This window comes from Canis lupus, chromosome 29 (genome assembly GCF_011100685.1).
Source record: "Canis lupus familiaris isolate Mischka breed German Shepherd chromosome 29, alternate assembly UU_Cfam_GSD_1.0, whole genome shotgun sequence".
Taxonomy (NCBI): Eukaryota; Metazoa; Chordata; class Mammalia; order Carnivora; family Canidae; genus Canis; species Canis lupus.
The window spans coordinates 38,591,522-38,607,462 of NC_049250.1; the positions used below are offsets into that span (position 1 = coordinate 38,591,522).

General features: G+C 31.2%; 1 protein-coding gene across 19 annotated transcripts in view; it reads right to left on the reverse strand.

Moving 5' to 3' along the window:
- Positions 1 to 15,941, reverse strand: part of TRIQK (triple QxxK/R motif containing) — an 84,882-nt gene that overhangs the window by 25,304 nt on the left and 43,637 nt on the right. For 13 of the 19 annotated variants that reach the window (XR_005381229.1, XM_038579741.1, XM_038579738.1 and 10 more), the window contains one exon: positions 14,930 to 15,011. Coding sequence is in view for 18 of the 19 variants with exons in the window: in XM_038579751.1 (XP_038435679.1) it covers positions 14,930 to 15,011 (82 nt within the window). In the remaining variant the exon portion in view is untranslated. The remainder of the gene's footprint in view (positions 1 to 14,929; positions 15,012 to 15,941) is intronic. The other 6 variants (XM_038579745.1, XM_038579735.1, XM_038579742.1 and 3 more) reach the window with 1 other exon arrangement.

A 15,941-nucleotide genomic window follows, 5' to 3' on the forward strand; every position in this document is an offset into this window, starting at 1 on the left:
ATATCTGCTTATTGTTTTATAAATGTTCATTTTTCAGAAGCTCACTGTTTGTCTCTTTCTCAACAGTCGACATTACACTAGCCACACTCATTATCATCATGTGGCAGTACTGCTCTTCCTCTGCCTTTGCTGCTTTAAAAATTAATGCACTGTTATTTTCTGAATACTGCATAAGCTGCTTATGAGTACATTATGCTATCAAGCAAGCACATGCAGAAAAGCTTCCTAAACTGTTATTCTTTCAATGAAAATACAGCTGGTTCTGCTTCAAAGGCACATCTTTTCACCTGCAAATGGACTTGCTCCTACACTTATTCCTCAATTCATTGTCTTTTATTTGTGTCTGGAAATCTTTAATTGCCTTTAATTAGAAAAAAGTAAATTCAGTGCTTTAATCTTGCAAATACATTCAATCATAATTCTGTCTGGGATGAATACCAAGTTCTATTCACTGTCTGATCTCTATAACAAAGATATATAATTTATTGTCCATTTATAGAGACCACACCAATTAAGATACAATAGAAAAGCAAGGAGATAAGAGTCAAAATATTTGAAAAGAAAAATTTGCAATCTAAATTTAATTACTCAAACGAATTATTGGAAGATGAGTTATTTACAGCATGCCAAAAATACTGACAAATAATATTTGTTAATCAAAGTAAAGACTTATATTTCCTTCAACATTTTTAGAATAATTTCCCATCAACTGTTTCAAATCCCTCCCCTCTTCTTCAAAAAGCAAAACACTATTTGAAATCTTACTTTTCTCATCTTACCATATGATTACCATATGGTATTACCATACCATATTACTTGCATTACATATAAAAGAGCAATGTAATTTGGCATATAAAGTAATTTCCCTGCCATATGAACACAAATTTAGGTTACTATATTATAAACTACAAATAACTAGAAAACTCATTACAAAAGCAAGGATCTATAGTCTTTCCTATGGAATCCTATAGCAAATTCTGGTAACTATGTCAATAAACAAATGATCAGCATTTTGATAGCTACAAAATGAATAAAATCAGAAATTTCCATGGTCACAGGCAAAAAATAATAATTTGAATGTTAATCAAGCTGATGTAAAACTTTTTACAAAACGAGAAACATAATAAAATAGATAAAAAATAAAAAATACAGATCCAGTGGATTATCACTGGTATAGTATACCTTTACATTTAGCCAGTTATACAATATGATGTACAATTTGCAAAAATTATATTTTTTAAAATTATTTACGGATATTTGGACTAAGGAGAGGAAATAAGTAAATTCATCCTTAAAAATAAAAATTCATGCAAACTTTAAAAATTGTGTTATAAAGGCAATTCAAACCAATTTTTTTTTTAAATACTGAGAACACCTTTATATTAGTCATATATTGCAGAGGATCCACCATGATATAACATACATAAGGACTAGGAAACAAGCACTATGCTTTGGGTTGCTAGAAAGATAAACCAGCAAGTTGCTCATGAGATATTAACTAATTTCTCAAAAAATCATACTAAGAATGCTGACCAAGCATATGTCATTCAGTAGAAGATATTATAAAGCATATCAGTCTTTAGTTTGCACCTAGCCAAAACAAGCAAATAAGTAGTTTTCAAAGTAACTGCTATGTGTAGTATATCCTTGCAGTACAGAGATAAAAATCAATGGAAAACTTTAAAAAAGTATCACAGGGAAGATAAAACAGGAACTTTCAGAAAAGTTAAATAACAGCATATTTTAGTAAGTTTTCGAGTTAAAGATACTCATTATTTCAAGAGATATAATAGAACACTTAAGAGTAATATGAACAGAGTAGATTATACAAAGAGTATGTAGAACTTAGTTACCTTAGAATTAGGGAGATTTTAAAAAAAAATATTTTTAGGTACTTTCTATCATTAGAAGTGATCATCAGTGATGCAAAATAAAATTAGATAGAGCTTCTGTCTTTAATCTTTAGATCTCAGCAGGTATAAATATATATGTATATATATATATATATATACATATATATATATACACACACACATACATACAAAAGAAAGAAAAAAAAATACAAAAGAAAAAAGTAGTATGTGCTATCAGCCAAGTAAAATGCTCAAAAGACTTCCAGTTCTGAAAATTTGTTAGGCAGAGCTGAGGTGGATCCTTTTTTGATATAAACACCTAGAAACAGTAGTAAAAAGCCCATCCTATGAAGCTATAAATATTGAAGGTGTATATACTTACATACATACATACATGATAATAAAAGGAAAAATGGAAATGTTCAAATGGTAGAAACAAAGATAAAACTCAAAGCAAAACAGCTAGTTTTAGGGGATATCCTAATAGCCTTGAGTGGGGAGGTGGAGGATCGGCAATCTAAAACCTGCTCTTGGCTGTAGATATCAAGAGGCTTGCACATTTGCTTTTAAGGCCCAGGCATGTGCAGCATAGCTGTGAAAAAGAAGCTGAAACTGAAATATATGGGTAAAATTGAGATCTTCAAAGGACTGACTGAATCATACAAAAAAAGACAGAAAAATAACCTGTACTTATTTGGAGAAATAGCAAGAAATATTTCTACTTCCTCTAAGTTCTCGGTGTGGAGACAAGATGTGTCACCTGTGAGAAATACAATCCTTAAGCCTGTCAGACTAAAAAAGAAGTTGTGAGGTCCAAGTGCAAGAATCTTAGGCCAATAAGTAAGTCAGAATAATGATCCAAAATATATAAAATCCCTACTGTGAGTAAGTAAATTAAACACTGCTCTGTAAGATTATTAAACAATTCAGACTGCAGGAACTCTCACAGCAGGAGAAAATAGAAAGGAAAACAAATGACTCTATTGAAGATGAATACACACACATGCACACACACACATGCACACACACACACACACACATACAGAGGAGGGGAGGAGAAACATAAACCATAAAAGGATTGAAAAAAAAGAAAGAAAAATAAAATAGCATGAGGTACAATAAGCCAACATATCAGTTGGGCAAGTTGGTACCATAAGAAGGAACAGTGGAAAAGCCTGAAAGAATGATATGTACAATTGGTGTTTAAAATAATTAAAGAGGAAAAAAAACCACAAAGAAATAGAACAAAAAAGAATGATTTTTAAAGTGATTAAATGGTCCTTTTACACATGGCAGAAAAGGTCAGTGAAATCACATATCCATGGATACAAGTTAGACATAGTAATAAATAAATGATTGAGAAAGAATAAAAATTTTTAAATTCTAATCAAAGGGAAAATAAGTCTGAGAAATAACAAACCCAAAATATGACAGAAATTTAAAGAGAGAAAATATGTAACTATGATTTTAAGAGAGATGAATGTTGTAATATGAAGACTCAATTTATATAGAATAGTAATTCTAGAAGGAGAAATTAGAGAGAAGGGAGAAAGCCATTATTCAAAAGACAAAATAATATAATAATAATAATAATAATAATAATAATAATAAGATATTTAAATCTTTCCATAACTTAAGAAAGGCAAGAATCTTTAGGATGAAGGAGCACACCAAATTTCAAGTCTTTTTTTCTTTTTACTAAATAAAAATAAGCATTTGCATTAGATTAAAGCTAAAAAGGTTAAAAAGAAAAATCTGAAAACAGGAATGAATAATTAAAAGAAGTGGCAATTACATTATTGGAAGATATCTCTCAGAGACACCAGAAACAGGAAATGAGCAAAACAGTATTTTCAAAGTTCTGAGGAGATACAAATATCAACCTAAAATTATGTACCCAGCTAAACTATAATTCAAGTATAAGTACAATGTAGTACTACTGCTTTATAAACACAGACCGAGACTAATAGATATTTGCATGAAGGCAAAAATAAGGAAACTTTACCAGAAGGCAGATGTGAAATACAAAAAGGAAAAAAAGCAAGTATGAAGTTAGATATAAGTAATTACTGATGACTAAAACTACAAAATGATAGCTGTAATAATTGAGTTTGTGGTATTGAAAATGAGAGAAATAAAGTAATAAACACAATTACATGAGCAACAGGAAAGAGTAATAATATAGAGTTAAAAATCTTTATATTGCTTTGGATAAATAAAGATATTAATAGACTTTAGATTTCACTAAGACCAAGATTTCACAAAATAAAATTTGAGGAATTGAAGAAGAGGAAGAAAATGAAGACAAAGAAGAAGAAGAGGAAACAAGGGGGAGGAAGAAGAGTAGGAGGATGAACAGGGAAGGCAGGAAGGCAGGCAGGAAGGAAGGATGGAAGGAAGGAAAAAAGGAAGAAAAATTAAATTAAATTAAATGCAAACCTTTCAAAATTTGAACAAGAAGAACTCCAGATTTCTCAGGAAAAAAGGTTTGGGTAGAGATTAGCAAAGAAAACCTGCCACAAGTAAAGATAACAAAATAGTATTATGGAAATATATCTTGATTTTTCATTCACAGTAAATGATATAGATTTAAATTTGCTTGCTCAAAAACAAAGATTCTTAGGCTATATAAAAAACATAAAACATAACGCAAAAGTTGAAACAAGAATAAAGCAGTATGAAAAAAATTATCAGAATACTAAACAAAAGAAAGTTATTTACAAATATTAATATAAGACAAAAAAGCCCTAATGAAAAACTTAAATGCATTTTTCAAAATAAAAAGACCATTATTTGATAAATAGAAAAAGAGAAATTACCAGAAATATATACAATTTAGAAATACTATACAACAAAAAACATACCCTCAAAATATAAAAGACAAAAACCAATAGAATTACAAAAATTAATATCTCCATAGTTTTAATGAGGATATTTTAACTTTATTTCTCATGGAATGACAGCTCAAACATTCATAAAAAGTATAAAATAGTTTTGAACACCACAATTAACATAAACAGTGTAGGTTTCTAATATTAGAGAATACCTATTCCTTTCAAGCATGGATAGAATATACACGAAATTGACCACATACTGAGCAATAGAGAAAAGCTTAATATTGCAAACTGACATCATCCTGAAAGTTTCTGAACAAAAACAGTAAGTTTAAGAATCAATTAAAATTACATAAATATATAAATATATATGAAATACATATATAAATATATATAAAAGCTCAAGAATGCTATAATGTTATGTTGCCAATATGATATAAAACTGATCTATTACATGAATACATTATTTTTAAGAAGTTTAAAAACAAATAGCAAAGCATTCCACTCAAATAATTACAAAAGAAAGAAAAATTAAGGAATCGCAATGAAGGAAATCCTAAAGAGTAAAATTATGGAAAAAGAAACAACAGAATACATAGTACCAAAAGCTAATTCTTTAAAACGTGTAAAATATTAGACATCTCAGCTAATATTAATAAAGATTGCATCAACTAAAAATAGAAACTATAGTAGATATTTTAAAAATACTAAAAAAATGTACACACTTTATGAATACATTTGAAAGTTTTTCATTCAATTTTGTCACTGAATATGTTAGCTAGCATGGTTCAAAAATATAAGTCATTTAAACATTAAAAAAAGAGAGAAAATTGTTAAAGATCCATTCAAATAAAAAGCTTCAGACAGAGGTTTTGCTAGAGACTTTTAGAAACATTCTAGAAAGTGACATTTCCAAATTTGTATAACTGTCCTATAGGATATAAAAGAAGAGTATATCTCCAATTCATTATAGAAATCTTGTATGACGTTCAAACTAAAACTGAACAAAGATGATAAGAGAATGAAAAGACATATGCCAATTCCATTTTTTAAAAAAATAATGTATAGGGATGCTTAGGTGGTTCAGGTCATGATCCCAGGGTCCTGGGATCTAGTCCCACATTGGGCTCCGCACAGGGAGCCTGCTTCTCCCTCTGCCTATGTCTCTGCCTCTCTCTCTGTGTCATGAGACATACAAATCTTTAAAAAAAGGAAGGAAAAAAGAAAATCTATTACTATAACTTGATAGAAAAAATATTCTTCTGATAGAAAAAATCTTCAATAAAATGCAACATAATTCATTACTTTATAAAAGGGGGAAAAAATCTCTTAGTAAAGTAAGAACAAAGGGGAATTTCCTTAGCTCAACAAGTATGTAACCAAAAACCTAGAACTAACATGACACATAATGGCAAAATGATTGAAACTTTTTCTTTAAAGTTAGGAACAGAATATCTCTATTTCCAAGTGAAAAACAACATAACAAGATATAAAAGATGAACTGAAAGATTTTTTTCAAGTGTACCTATTAGAAAACTACACAGAAAATCAAAGAGAAATTACAAATTTTTACAAGTAATAAAATGTACTCAAGTTGCTTAATATAGGATTAACAATTAGAATTCAGTAGCATGTTTATATAGTAACAACCAATCGCAAAATATAATTTTATAAGATCTAGCCACAATAATAGCAAAAAATTGAGATATGTATCACTTCTGTTTAACTCAGAAAATTCAACAACTTTATAAAGAAAATAATGAAAATTTATCAAATGCACCAACTATATGTTATTTAAAATGATAAAATTGATGCAATTTTCATACATAAAGATATAAATTTTTCCCAAAGTAATCTATAAATCTACTATAATCCCAAGATGACTACCAATGTCCTTTTTTCATGACTGTACAAAGTTAATTTTAAAATTCACACAAGAGGATAAAAGACCAAAATTAATTGACACAGGTTTTAAAAACAACAAAGAGAGGAGAGGATTTGTTTTACCGTTTGTCAAGATGTATTAAAAAGTTGTAGTAAGGGGCTCCTGGCTCAGGCAGTTAAGTGTCTGCCTTTGACTCACGTCATGATCCAGGGCCCTGGCATCCAGCCCCATGTTGGGCTCCCTGCTCAGCTGGAAGCCTGCTTCTCTGTATCCTCCCCATTCATGTTCTCTCTCATGATCTCTATCACTATCTCTGTCTCTCTCAAATAAATAATATTTTTAAAGATTTTATTTATTTATTCATGAGAGACAGAGAGGCAGAGACACAGACAGAGGGAGAAGCAGGCTCCTCACAGGGAGCCCAATATGGGACTTGATCCTGGGTCTCCAGGGTCACGCCCTGGGCTGAAGGCAGCACTAAACCGCTGAGCCACTCAGGCTGCCCAAAATCTTTAAAAAATATATAAATTAGAAAAAACCCAAAGCTGTAGTAATTAAACAAGTATTATTATGATATAATAATATTTCCAAGGCAATAAGCAAGTTTAATAACATAATAAAGAAACAGAGCATTATTATCAGTGTACATAAAGAATTCAATACAATGAGAGAAAAACAACTTAATATAGTTCATTCAACTTTACCACAAAATGTGTTATCCAAATTCATTCTCGAAACTATAGATAAAAAAATTAAAAAAAGAAACTATAGATATATGAACAGATGAAAAAAAGAAAAGGAAAGAGCAGTTAAAAGCCCACTCACCAAAAAAAGGAAAGAAAAGAAATATGAGCAGCAATATATTCACAAAAGAAAAAGAATCCAAAAATCGGTAAATATATGAGATAAGTTTAACCTCAGTAAACAACACAGTGAAAACTAAAATAAGAATAAATACAATTGCATGTGCATGAGATTGGCAAAAATTTAAGTCTGATGATAACAAAAAGATATGGAGAAATAGACAACACTTTGTTCATAGGACTATAAAACAGTACAACCAATTTGGAGAACAACTTAGCAGCTAAAAATACATATATCCTATTACACCACAATAGAATATCTGGTATTTTCCCAAAAGGAGAAAAGAAGAAGAAAACTGAAGTAAACACAATGGCTAAGAATTTTCTAGAACATATTAAAGAAATGGACCTACAATAACATATGCCATTACAATAACAATACCTCAAGTAGGATAAATGAAGTCAAATCTATACTTAAACTCATCATAGTGAAATTGCGGAAATCCAAAGACACAGAAAATTTTAAAAGGAGGTACAAAAGAAAAGGTTGATTATTTTTAAAGACATAACATTTAGATTGATTTCCCAGTGACCAAAAATAATAGCCAAAATACAGTGTGGAAATATTTTATGTTGAAAGATCACACAGGGGAAAAAAAGAAAAAAACCTGCCAAATGAGAATTCTATAACCAGAGAAAACGTTATTTCAACAATAACAGTATTCCTCATAACCAGCCAAGAAACTAACTCAGTAATTAAAAAAAAAAAAAAAAAAAAAAAAAAAACTCCCAACAAACAAAAGTCCAGGGCCAGATGGCTTTCCAGAGGAATTCCACCAAACATTTAAAGAATTAATACCTATTCTCAAACCATTTCATAACATGGAAGTGGAAGGAGAGCTTCCAAACTCTTTCTACGAGGCCAGCATTACCTTGATTCCAAACCCCACAAAAAAGAAAAATTACAGCCAATATCTATGATGAACATGGATATAAAAAGACTCAACAAGATTCTAGGATACTGAATCCAATAGTACATTAAAGGAATCATTCACCACGATCAAGTGGGACTTATTCCTCTGCTGTGCGGGTAGCCAGTAACCACAAATCAATCAATGTGATATAGTACATTAATAAGAGAAAGTATAAGAACCATATGATCTTCTCAATAGATGCAGAAAAAAGAATTTGACAAAATACAACATCCATTCTTGATAAAAACCCTCCATAGTGTAGGGATAAAGGGAACATGCCTCACCAACATAAAGGCCACATACAAAAGACCCACAGCTAATATCATCCTCAATGGGGAAAAACTGAGAACTTTTCCTCTACAGTTAGGAATGACAGGGATGTCCACTCTCACCATTATTAAACACAGTACTGGAAGTCCTAGCCTCAGCAATCAGATAACACAAATAAAGGCATCCAAATCAGCAAAGGAGAGGTCAAGCATTCACTATTTGTAGACAACATGATTCTCTATGTAGAAAACCTGAAACAGTCCATCAAAAAATTGCTAGAAATGATACATGAATTCAAAAAGGTCATAGCATACAAAATCATCTGTTGCATTTCTATACACCAGTAATGAAGCAGCAGAAAGAGAAAACAATACCCTTCACAATTGCACCAAAAACCAGAAGATACCTAGCAATAAACCTAACAAAAGAGGTAAAAGATCTGTATTCTGAAAACTAGAGAACATTTATGAAAGAAATTGAAGAGGATGCAAAGAAATGGAAAAACATTCCATGCTCATGGATTGGAAGAACAATAAAATGTTTATACTACTCAAATCAATCTAAACATCTAATGCAATCCCTATCAAAATACCACCAGCATTTTTTGCAGAGCTAGAACAAAAATCCTAAAATTTGTATGGAACCACAAGAGACACGAATAGCCAAAGCAATCTCAAAGCATGACAATTCCAGACTTCAAGCTATATTACAAGATTCCAGTCATCCAGACCGTATGGTACTGGCACAAAAACAGACACAGAGATCAGTGCAACAGATTAGAGAATCCAGAAATGGACCCATAACTATATGGTCAACCCATCTTCGACAAAGCAGGAAAGAATATCCACTGGGAAAAAGACACTCTCTTCAATACATGGTATTGGGGAAACTATACAGTAAAGTGCAAAAGAATGAAACTGGACTACTTTCTTACACCACACACAAAAATAAATTCAAAATGGATGAAAGACCTAAATGTCAGAAAGGAAACCATCAAAATCCTAGAGGAGAAGATAGGCAGCAACCTCTTTGACATTGGCTGTAGCAACCTCTTAATAGACACGTCTCTGGAGGCAAGGGAAAGAAAAGCTAAAATGAACTATTGGGACTTCATCAAGATAAAAAGCTTCTGCACAGCAAAGAAAACAGTTAACAAAAAAAAAAAAAAAAAGCAACCTACAGAATGGGAGAAGATATTTGCAAATGACATATCAGATAAAGGGCTAGTATCCAGAATCTAGAAAGAACTTCTCAAACTCAAAACCTAAAAAATAAATAATCTAGTTAAGAAATAAGCAGAAGACATGAATACACATTTTTCAAAAGACATACAGATGGCTAATAGACACGTGAAAAGATGCTCAACATCACTCACCATCAGGGAAATACAAACCTAAACTACAATGAGATATCACCTCACACCAGTCAGAATGGCTGAAATTAACAACTCAGGAAATAACAGATGTTGCCAAGGATGGGGAAGAAAAGGGAACCCTCTTACACTGTTGGTGGGAGTCAAGCTGGTGCAACCACTCTGGAAAACAGTGTGAAGTTTTCTCAAAATGTTAAAAATAGAACTGCCCTATGACCCAGCAGTTCCACTATTATGTATTTACTCAAAGGATATAAAAATACTGATTCAAAGGGACACATGCACCCTGATGTTTTAGCATCATTATCAACAATAGTCAAATTATGGGGACACCTGGGTGGCTCAGTGGTTGAGCATCTGCCTTCGGCTCAGGGTGTGATCCGGGGTCCCGGGATTGAGTCCCACACTGGGCTCCCTGCAGGGAACCTGCTTCTCCCTCTCCCTGTGTCTCTGCCTCTCTCTGTGTATCTCTCATAAATACATACATAAAATCTTTAAAAAAAAAAAAGTCAAATTATGGAAAAAGCCCAAATGTCCATTGTTGGTGAATGGATAAATAAGATGTAGTGTGTAGTATATATACTAATATATAATTAGTATAATATAAAAGTAATATCAAAGTAATATATTACATTGTGGATACATACACACAATACACACACAATGGAATATTACTCAGCCATCAAAAAGAATGAAATCTTGCCATTTCCAAAGATGTGGATGGAGCTAAAGAGTATTATGCTAAGTGAAATAGTCAGAGAAAGACAAATACCATATGATTTTACTCATGTGTAGAACTTAAGAAACAGAGAGAGAGAGGAGAGAGGAAAACCAAGAAACAGACTCAACTATAAAGAACAAAAATAGTTACCAGCAAGAGTAGGGGGATGAGTTAAATAGGTGATGGCGGTTAATACATACACGTGTAGTGATGAGCACTGGGTGTTGTATGGAAGGGATAAATCAGTAAATTGTTCATCTAAAACTAATATTACAGTGTATGCTAAGTAACTGGAATTTTAATAAAAACTTTTAAGAAATGGTATATCAATATCATAAAAAGTATGATGAAATTTTAAAAATAGAGAAGAAATGGAAGCATCGTATTTTTGTCTTTCTAAATTAGGAGCGGAGTTACCTCAGAATCTCCTGACAGCCAAAGTGCTATTGTACTGTCAATTCCATGAACTCAAATCTTATAACTTAATTATCTTTCATCTGCTAGTACCTACTATAGTCTTCAACCCCAAGGAAGTAGTATAGTGAAGGGATTCTGTGGTCAATTCTTTGGAATTGAGTTCTGGCTCTACCTCCTACCAATTGTAGAAGCTTGGGAAAATTCTTTAACCCATCTGTGCCAAATCTTCCTAATCTTAATAATGGAGATAATAGTAGTTGCTCTTTTACAGGACTACTGTGAAGATAAAATAAGAGGTGTCTGGCACAAGATGCTTAATAATAGTTAGCAAACTTTAATATATAAGAAAAAGAGATTGACAAGTAAATTAGTTGTCTTTTTATAATGATTTACCTAGCACATATAAATATTATTTGGCTTGATATACTTAAAAACATATATTTAGAAAATAATTATGTTAAAGCAGTTTATAAAATTTTCTTCCAATTTTGAAATGATTTATCTCTAGAACAATACATGTAATATTACACAATCTTACTATCCATTTTTTCAATATTATATCTGAAGAAATGATAGGACCAAAACCAATTTGTTTTAGCCGGTAATATTTCAGAATATTGTTTTTCTTAGGTGCATTGCCTGGAAAGCAAGAAGGTATTTCATCTTAGTTCACTACACATTTCAAGATCATGTTATAGTAATTAAAACAGTGTCCATTTAGTGTAAAGATCAGTATCTACAAGGTGTTTCCACTCAGCATTAGCTCACTTTATTCTTACTTGAGCAAAGAATAATATAAAGAAAGCTTTTATGAAAGCCATTAATCACTGTCATTTAGTACCTAATTGAAAAGGCAAAACTTTTGGCAGAAGATAAACATTAAACAGTGATATTAAAATCATCATTCAAAAAACAACACAGTATTACCAAATACAGTTCCTGATTGACCAAACAGAAATTATATAAATAGGTGAGATTTAGTAAGAGGACAATGCACATATGTAATGCCACTATTCTTTGTGAATGTTTATTAACTAGCAACTAAAGTAGCTTACTGATAACTTTAATAGTAAAAAAACAAACAAACAAACAAAAAACACTATGATACTCATTTCTTTTGCTATTTATATTTCTCTTTTTTTTAACCACCAATACTAAAATATCTCTTCAAGATAATTTTAGCTGCTTTATTCTCTCCTCACACTTTTGATCAGATCTGGGAAACATCTGCATAGGACTCCATTTAGGGGAGACAGTGCCAGTGATAGATCTATCATCCTTAGTATGATCTTAGGCTTGTGGTATTTTCTAACCTTGATACAGGAAATCAAAAAATCCTTCCTTAAGAAAAATCCTTGAATTAGTTAATATCTTAATTAATTAGTTTGTATTAACTAACTGGTCAGTAGTCTTTTCTATTTCATCTCTCTGTCTTTAAAAAAACTTAGATATTATAATATTCTATAGTATATGCATATATACTTATGTATATACATATATGCATATCTTAAGACTGCAATGCATTATCCTTAAAAGTAGTGAAGAAAAGTATACCACCACTCTTTTACTTTTAGTATATTGTGTTTGATTATGATTACTATATTTGCAAAGTACACACACACACACAGGATAACTCGTATCCATGCAACACTGTACTTTACAAACTGGTCTAACCCTTCTTATGGATTTCCAAAGAATCTTGTGAGACAGGTGCATCTGTGAAGTTAATATTTTCAAGAAGAAGTAAAACAGGAAAGAGAACTTTGTATGGGAATATAATGCCTATCACAGCACCCTCTGAACAATTTAGTATAAGAACAGGGCTGAGGCCTTCATATTATATCACTTTGTCTCACCCTCCCTTGGCTCTAATAAATATGAATAAAAGTAAATAAAAGGAAAAATATGTCATGTTTATAAAACAAGACTTTAGATTTTAGTGTCTATTCTCCAAAATTGATCGTTACATAAAATTCAATTTCAATAAAAGCCTTTGCAAGATTTTTTTAGCAAAAAAAAAATCATCTATGGTGATAGAAATCAGAACAGTGGTTGCATATGCATATGGAGGTAGGTAAAGACTGACTGGAAGCAAATACGAAGATTTACCTGAGAAAATGGAAATGTTTCTATTTTGATTGGTATTTCTGGTTACCTGGGTATATATGCTTGTCAAAATTCTAAGAGTTTGTATTTAATATTTGGACTATGAATTGATCCACAATATGACTATTCTCTATGTGGTCAGCAGATGCCATTGGATCAGAGACTTTAATATGATCAAGTCAGTCCTATTTAAACGTAAATAACATAACAACCCACACTATTCATTCATCAGGCATCCTACAAGTGAAGGAAGAAAGGCTATACAAAAAAAAAAAAAAATCAAACATCATAAACCATCCTTCAAGAAATTAATCTAGTTATGAGATGACTGGGTGGCTCAGCAGGTGAGCGTCTGCCTTTGACACAAGGCATGATCCTGGAGACCCGGGATCGAGTCCCACATCAGGCTCCCTGCATAGAGCCTGCTTCTCCCTCTGCCTGTGTCTCGGCCTCTCTCTCTATCTTTCATGAATAAATAAATAAAACTTCTAAAAAAAAGAAATCAATCTAGTTAGAAATACTTTTGTAATATGATTTATCAGTTAGATGAGTCAGATCATTTTGTAAGGCCCTTTTGATATCATTTTTTTATTGTAGTAGCAGTTGTTTTGTTTTTATTCTTTTTGCCTATTTAGATTTCCTCTTTCATGAATTGCCTCTTCATTTTTTTACCCATTTTACCACTGGGTTTCCAGATTACTTTAGTTATTTATAGTAAGACTTTATTTCTCTACATATAAATTTTCAATTGGTTATATATAGTCTAGATATTCTTTTCATTTTGCATCTCCTTTGTTTTACAAAAATATCTTTATGGAGTATTCCTTATATATCACATTTAGAAAATAAGTGTATTCTCTTTTGGTATTAATAATTATTTTCTGACTTCTGTTGTAACTTCTCTGTTTATCATTCAGTTTTTTAGAAGTTTTTTTATTAATTATTATTTTTCTATTTCCAAAGAAGTGGGAATGGGTGGGAATGAGTAGAACCATGTAAAAAGACAAGATGCAAAATGGGAAAGGATAAGTTACCTTTTTTGCTTCTGATTTCTAATTTCTAATTTTCCTACACTTTGCTCAAAGTTGTAGGATATAGATTCATTAAAATTGGGGGGATTTGGTTTATGACTTTGTATGTGGGTAAATTTTTTATAAACACTTCATGTACCTTTGAAAAGAATGGGTAGAAAATCTTGTACTTAGCATATAATCTAAAATAGATAAGCTTCCTGGTTTTTTTGTTGTTGTTTTTTTTTTCATGTTGGTAAGTGGACTTTGGTCCACCATTTGTTAAAATAAAATTTTAAGGAATTTCAGGCTTATTAAACTATTGTCATTGAATCAACAAAATTTTTACATGAAGAAAAAGAAATGATTTAATAGATGATGATACTAAAATATTTACTATATAGAAGCTTCTAGCCTTAATAAAAATAATAAAATGTATTTTTGTTTTTATTAAATTAATAAAAATTATAAGAGCTTTGAAAATCACAAGTACACAAAGTGTATTTCTGCATTAGTAAGCAGGGCTATACTTATTTTTTGCTCTTTAAAAACTATATAATCCTTTGTATTCATATTCTGTGTATCATATGTATTAGGGAAAAGTTATTTTCTTAATATCACACATAATTGCTTTTTTCTTTATCTTAATTCACAGGAATGTATCAAAGGGAATTCATTGCTTACCAATTTGCTTTCTGTACTGATCAACAGGAAGTTTTATAGTGGAGGCATCTTTTCTACCCATCTTTGATCTCCAAAATGCCTGCTGCAAAGAAAGAAAATAATTATGATGAAGTCCTAAAAAAATCAAAAGGACTATCTACAAACTTCAGGAATAATTTATTCCATAAAATTCATTTTTAAAGCAATGGGTAAAAATGTCTTTGACTTACTCCCATTAGATATCAGTAAAGAACACAAAATTCTTTCAAATAAATTATCCAGGATACAATTGCTGGTAATTAAATTTCCCAATTATTTGTTCTTGGTAACATTCATTTTATCAAGTATTATCAATACCCAATTAAACCAAAGTGTTAGAGAGTATTATCTGTAAATGTGAAAATCATGTACTATTTATTCAGACGGGTTGGGGTTATAGGCATGCTCTTGGCAGTATGCTATTGTTACACAAAAAGGCTAAAGTTTGAATCTCAGTTACTTTGAATCTTGTTTTAAAAGACATGACATTTTAAAAAAGGCATGACATAGGTAACAAAGTGCATAAATTTGAGTTCTAGTCTGTCTCTCCTATAAATAGTATAAATTGCTACCATTTCCTAATATTCTCATGCTTACTACATTATATGCACTGTTTGATTTAGTCCACAACACATCTTTCAAATCTTATTATTTTTATTGAAATTAAATATGTGGCAGACATGTGGAATTTAAGAAACAAACAAGCAAAGGAGAAAAAAAAAAGGATAGGAGAGAGAGAGGGAAATCAAGAAACAGATTCCTAACTACAGAAAACAAACTGATGGTTACCAGAGGGAAGAGGGGTTGGGCCACAGTGAAATAGGCGATGGGTATTATGGAGGGCACTTGCAAGGAGCACTGGGTGATGTACGGAAGTGCTCAATCACTATACTGTGCAACTGAAACTAACATTACACTGCTAACTAGCTGGAATTTAAATAAAAACTAAAAAAACTGACGAGATGAGCACTGGATGTTATGCTATATGCTTGGC